The 6,667-nt window shown below is 42.5% G+C and overlaps 1 protein-coding gene across 3 annotated transcripts in view; it reads left to right on the forward strand.

Annotated features, from left to right (window-relative positions):
• The window catches only part of RGMB (repulsive guidance molecule BMP co-receptor b), a 28,070-nt gene extending 21,880 nt beyond the window's left edge, over nt 1-6,190 (forward strand). For all 3 annotated transcript variants that reach the window (XM_017890743.1, XM_017890752.1, XM_017890740.1), the window contains exon 5: nt 2,772-6,190. In XM_017890743.1, coding sequence (XP_017746232.1) covers nt 2,772-3,440 — 669 coding nt within the window. In that variant the 3' untranslated portion in view covers nt 3,441-6,190. The remainder of the gene's footprint in view (nt 1-2,771) is intronic.
• Nucleotides 6,191-6,667: the final 477 nt, after the last annotated feature.

Genomic DNA, 6,667 nt, shown 5'->3' on the forward strand with positions numbered 1-6,667 from the left:
TTTGGAATCAGTTACTTTTGCTTTCTTGGCCCAACACAAGTAAATCCTCTTTGTTTTTCCTAAGGTGAACAAAAAAGTAGTTCTTGCACATAATATCAAGTTGGTTTAAATTTTAGGTTTGTTAGACTAGGGAGACCAATTAGCCATTGTTGAAGAGTTTAATCTTTGAGTGGATGTTACAAGTGAAAATAATCATAGTGATTATATAAAAAGTCTATTACTATTATTTTAGCCGTCTATATTGTTAACGTTCAGTTTTTTCAGGTGTAAGATTTTCTTGAATCAATCTTTTCATCTCCAAGGGATCCCAGCATGCCTTAAAAAAACACTTGTCAACTGATTTTAGACTCACCAGATAAAGCTATTTTATGGCCCCGTTAGATATCTAGCTGCAAACCCCCACTCACTCTGAAAAGTCCTATGATTGGATGCACAACAAATTTCCTGAAATCATCTCTGATGCACCTCCTTTGGGTTGTTAAGAAGGTGTTGAAATGTGAGAAGGCTGGTAGTGAAATCAAGTTGTGGCTCAGGGTAATTAGGAAGGGAGAAAACCCAGGATTTTCATAGTACATTGTCTGGCTTTTAGTTGCAGCTGCAAACAACGGATATGAATTTAACCAGTTGCTACAGTGCAGCTGGTTCAGATCTGGCTTTATAACTGGCTGAAGTAAAATGAAATGGCTGGAAAATTCCAGTCAAGTAACACCAGTGGGAACATGTGGAATTAAATAGTGTGAGCAAATGCTGGCCGAGTTAGAGAAAAACTTCAGACATAAACTTGAGGGTGGTGGTGAGGACTTCAGGGGGGGCCATTTTCTGGTCTTTTTCACAAGGGTCTATTGTTTTGATTAGTTTCCTCGCAGGGGGTAGGTTTCCTCCATCCAGGGTAATTCATAGGGTGTTTGGCCTGTCTACCTTCCTCCTGACTGAAATCACCTGATAGTTCTTATTTTTTCAAGAAGGAAGAGAGAACCCTGTTACCTCAGTAACTAGCAGTGATACAAATCTCAAAATGTGGTCTTTTTTCTTTGAAATAGGTTCTCCTTGTTGTGTGTGTGACACAGCAGCCCCTATCTCTTCATAGTTACCTTCCCTCCACCACCTGTACCACAGATGTTGGATACGTTGGAGGTGAAGGTGTGCAAGGTTTTTAAATAACTGTTCTAATTAAAGGATTCTGCTGGAAAGAACATGGGTTTACAAAAGAGAGGCTTTTGTATTATTAGTAATGTTTTTTATTTGATGAATTTATGTGCTTAGTTTGGAGAATTGAGAGTTGGCGGGGAAAAGATTTCTGAGGAGTTAAGGGACTCTGGTGCTGTTTGGGAAAACATTTGTTGTAACTAAGTTTAGGGTATTCAGTCTCTGCCAGTACTTAGGAGCTATATTTGCCAGGTGATTTCCCTGGCACAGGGATTAGCCAGTGATGTGAAACATTTGATTAAGGGACTAATAGAAATCTTTCCTGGGGTACATGAGTGGTGGCTGTTACTGGGGTGCCCCCTCCTCAACTCTTTCTCTCTGTATTTATAATGAGTAAGTTTGTAGTGGTGAGTCATGGGATATGATTTTTTAGTTCTATGAAGAATCTTTGTAGGAAGCAAAGTTCTGTTAGGTATATTGTTAATTAAGCCCCTTAAAGTTTCTGCATCATAACTTAGAAACGAACCTTGTTCTTTTCTCAGAACTATGCCATGACTCATCCACTGTGGAAGGAGACAAGATATAAATTATCAATAAAAATTGCCCATAATCTGGCCTGGCACAGTGGCTCATGCCTGTAATCCCAGCACTTTGGGAGATGATGGTGGGGGGATTACTTGAGGCCAGGAGTTCAAGACCAGCCTGGGCAACATAGCGAGGAACCCCCGACCTCTGCCGCCTCCCTCCCCCCGTCCAGCCCCCCACCAACCCCATCACTTCAAAGTTTTTTAAATCAGCCAGGCATGGTGGCATATGCCCTTAGTCCTGTGGACTCAGGAGGCTGAGGTGGGAAAATGCCCTTTGAGCCCAGGGAGTTTGAATGTTGCAGTGGAGCTATGAATATGGGCCACCGGCCACTGTAGCCTGGGCCAGAGAGTGGACCCCGCTCACTTTAAAACAAAAAGAAGAGGCCGGGCGCGGTGGCTCAAGCCTGTGAATTTTTCCCAGCACTTTGGGAGGCGAGGGACGGCCAGATCACGAGGTCAGGAGATCGAGGACCATCCCCGAGCTAACACGTGAAACCCCCGTCTCTACTAAAAATACAAAAACTTAGCCCGGCGTTGAGGGCTGGGCGCGGCGGGCCTGCTAGTCCCAGGGCTACTCAGGAGGGCCTGAGGACAGGCAGAATGCGGCATAAACCCGGGGAGGCGCGAGCTTGCAGCTGAGCTGGAGATCTGGCCACTGCCACTCCAGTCCAGCGCGACATGAGCGCAGACTCCGCCCCTCATAAAAAAAAAAAAAACAAAAAAAACAAAAGGAAAGAAAGCCTTATATTCTGATAGCAACACTGCTCGCTCGCACTCTTTCTCTTAGGAAAGTAAAAAGTTTTGTGTTGATGTACATTGCCTGGATTTATGTTAAATTTTAATTCTAAATATATGGGACTTTAAAAAATGTTTTCTGAAAGTGATACCCATTTTTGAGGTACAAGCAGTTGGGTCCATTTTGGAGATACTGCCTTAAGCCATTCAACTTCAAAATGGATGGGAGCTTTTGCTACAGAGAGTTACCCCATTCTGCTTCCCTCCCATTCTGTTAAACCTTGTACATGCTCCTTCCCACAGATCACTATTATCTTCAAAGCCCACCATGAGTGTACAGATCAAAAAGTCTACCAAGCTGTGACAGATGACCTGCCAGCCGCCTTTGTGGATGGCACCACCAGTGGTGGGGACGGCGATGCCAAGAGCCTGCGTGTCGTGGAGAGGGAGAGTGGCCACTATGTGGAGATGCACGCCCTCTATATAGGGACCACAGTGTTTGTACGGCAAGTGGGTCGCTACCTGACCCTTGCCATCCGTATGCCTGAAGACCTGGCCATGTCTTACGAGGAGAGCCAGGACCTGCAGCTGTGCATGAATGGCTGCCCCGTGAGTGAACGCATCGATGATGGTCAGGGCCAGGTGTCTGCCATCCTGGGACACAGCCTGCCTCGCACCTCCTTGGTGCAGGCCTGGCCTGGCTACACACTGGAGACTGCCAGCACTCAATGCCATGAGAAGATGCCAGTGAAGGACATCTATTTCCAGTCCTGTGTCTTCGACCTGCTCACCACTGGTGATGCCAACTTTACCGCCGCAGCCCACAGTGCCTTGGAGGACGTGGAGGCCCTGCACCCGAGGAAGGAACGCTGGCACATTTTCCCCAGCAGTGGCAATGGGACTCCCCGTGGAGGCAGTGAATTGTCTGTCAGTCTAGGACTCACATGCTTGATCCTTATCGTGTTTTTGTAGGGGTTGTCTTTTGGTTTTTTTATTTTTTGTCTATAACAAAATTTTAAAATATGTATTGTCATAATATATTGAGTAAAAGAGTATATATGTATATACCATGTATATGACAGGACGTTTGTCCTGGGACACCCACCAGATTGTACATACTGTGTTTGGCTGTTTTCACATATGTTGGATGTAGTGTTCTTTGATTGTATCAATTTTGTTTTGCAGTTTTGTGAAATGTTTTATAATGTCCCTGCCCAGGGACCTGTTAGAAAGCACTTTATTTTTTATATATTAAATATTTATGTGTGTGCTTGGTTAATATGTGTAGTACATATACACAGACACCCATACGCAGCGTTTCCTTTGAAGTGACCAGTTGTTTGTAGCTATTCTTGGCTGTACCCTCCTGCCTTTTCCCATTGCTACTGATTTGCCATGGCGTGCAGCTTTTACTCGCCTCCTTCCAGTGGAGCTGCCTTGTTCCTTTGAACTATGCCCTCACCCTTCTGCCCTCACTTGATTTGAAAGGATCGTTAACTCTCCCTTACAGGTGCTTTGACTCTTAAACACTGATTTTCAAAAGCGCTCTTCCTCTCTAACAGCTGTTACTTTTTCAGAAGGGAGGGTATTATTGGTATTCTGATTACTCTCAATTCTAATTGTTATATATTTTATATATTTGAGCCCATACAGTGTATTAGTTTGAACCATAGCAACCGTTGTTCTTGTAGGTCAAAAGGGTGTAGTGATGGCAGTTTTCGTAGATAAGTACCAGGCATCTTACTAGACCTCAGAAACTCCCAGACTTTTTCTCATCCCATGCCCCTTTTAAATTGTCTGTTTTCCTCTGACTCTTCTGTTAAAACATGAAATTGTACATTTACTAATTATCATGCCTTGCTCTTTTTTAAATCTATATGACTGGTGCAAGCCCCTGATCTTAACCTTTTCTTGGCTGTCAAACCCAGAAACACACAGCTCTCCCTGTCTCCACCTCCACTAAGCCCTCCTCAACCTCACCTTACGAATCCAAAGAACTGGGGCTAGGTTCTTTCTCTAATGTAGAGGTCCAGATCCCATCACCAAGTTTTTCATTCTTCCTTGTCCACCATGATCTTCATCACAGTCTTTGATATGTCTGCATGCAAAGTGGAACAGAGTGGGGCAGCAATGACAGAAAAGCTTCCTTGGCCTGACTCAGTGTGTGGCCACTTCGGCACTGCTTAATCCAGATACTGTTGTTAACTAAGCATTGTGCTGCTTCCCAGGTGGTCTCTGAAGTCAGGTACTCTCCCTCTTCACACCTGTAGTTGAATATGATTTAGTCAGTTGCTCATTGTAACTTAGAGAAATTTCTATAAAGTATGATCTCTCCTTGCCTTTTCCATTCCATTGTTGGCACCCCTTTGGAAAAGGAAAAGAACAGCAAAAGGCAGGAACAGTAATCTGAGAAAGTTAACTCCAGGATAGGTAGATTTCTATTGTTATATCTAGATGTAAATCTTTGGTTCCAACAAGAAGTGATACAGTTTGTGCTTTAATAATTTATTGATAAGTTTACATAAACAGGAATAAAAGGTACGAACTTTAAATACTGTAGTAGTTTATGCCAAGATTATGCTTAGTTTTAGTTGTCCAGTTAGTTACTTTTGCCATGTCCTATTGATCAGTGACACTGCCAGAGGCCTAGACTGGCAGGAAAAAGAGGATGTCGTTTTGTAAAGTTTTATTTCTTAGTGAACTGATGTGCCATCCAGTCACAGAGTGGAGTTGTGAATTCATGTAGAGGTGGCAAACCTCTACCTTGTGTTTATAGGAATAATCTTGGGCAGTTTGGGAAAATAAGGAGGGCATCTGCTTCTTACTTATAGAGATTCAACTGTAGAGAGTTGAAACCTAAAGCCACCTTCCTTTTACAGAAGCTGGACTAGGGACTGACCATCAGCTCTGAACTGTGGCTTTTTTTGTTCACCTGTGGAGCCATGTACCAAATTCAGAAGCTATTGTTGATAATTTGTTTTATAATTGAGTAGTACAAGTGAGGAAAAATACAGAGGATACTTTAACCACTATTTTTGTGCAAATAATACGAAAGTGAAGTAAAAGCAATAGAATAAATTTCTATAGGATCTGGGTTTAGAGTGTATATGATTAATATACCTTTGCTCTTTACAGGGAAAATTACAAAACCACCCTTACTGATAGTTGGGAAACGAAGATTGGGTTATTTTGCCATATGTAGCTGGAAGTGACGCTTCAAAGCACCCTGCATCACTAGTAATAGTGTATTTTGCTATTCTCCCCTTATAATCGGTGTCCCTGTAAAACAGTCCCCACAGATTACTTTCAGAAATAGATTTACTTCTCTAAATAAGGGCCAGGTTTATTTTCTCCTGAGATTTCTAGAAATAAAATGCTGCTTGCACATGTTGGTTCTTGAAACCTTAGTTAGAAGAGTTTCAAGTCATGCCAACATGTAGATAGGCTGTAGCTGTTCAGAGGTCTCCTGGGGGAGCTTAAAGCGGGGAAAACACTGGTTTTCACAGATGCTCCACATGGCTGTCTTTAAAAGACTCAAAACTTGTTGTCCTCTTTGTTATGCTTGGAAACCCCCCCACAGTGTGTCGAGTCTTTGCAAAGAAACCTTTAGATGTGGTTCATAGATATATGAATACGTATCTGTGTAAAACAGTGAGTGTGCAGTGTGTAAATACTTTAAATTATTACGCTAGAAAAATAAAGTTACATACCATGCTGTGGAATGTCTGTTCTGTGATTATAGGGACACCTGCTGGAAGAACTGAGAACTGCAGAAGAAAGGGAGTCGGGGGAGGGCGGGATTGTATAAAATCCCTAAAGGGATTCACTGATTTTCAAAACCATAGCACTACTGTCATTTTTTTCTTTTTAAATTTTAAGCAGTTACAAATCAGTATCTGTTAAGACTTGTCCACTAATATTGTCCCAAAGTTCTGTCTTTACTAACAGTTTTGGTCCCTTGAAGACATGCAGCCTGCACTCTAGTTCTTTTTAAGGCAATATGAACCGTAACAACTTCCTCCTGGTGGGGAGGATTTGGGAGGGCAGGATTTTCTGGCTTTGAAAACGTAAATCCTCACTTCTTGGGCTTTAAAAAGAGACATCAAGAGATCATAAGTTGATCTTTGTTCAAAAAACACACCAGAGTAGAAAAGTTAGGAAAATAAACGAAAGGCACAGGAAAGCAGTGTTACTTGTAT

The sequence above is a fragment of the Rhinopithecus bieti genome, unplaced genomic scaffold (genome assembly GCF_001698545.2).
Source record: "Rhinopithecus bieti isolate Rb0 unplaced genomic scaffold, ASM169854v2 scaffold_1527, whole genome shotgun sequence".
Classification (NCBI taxonomy): domain Eukaryota; kingdom Metazoa; phylum Chordata; class Mammalia; order Primates; family Cercopithecidae; genus Rhinopithecus; species Rhinopithecus bieti.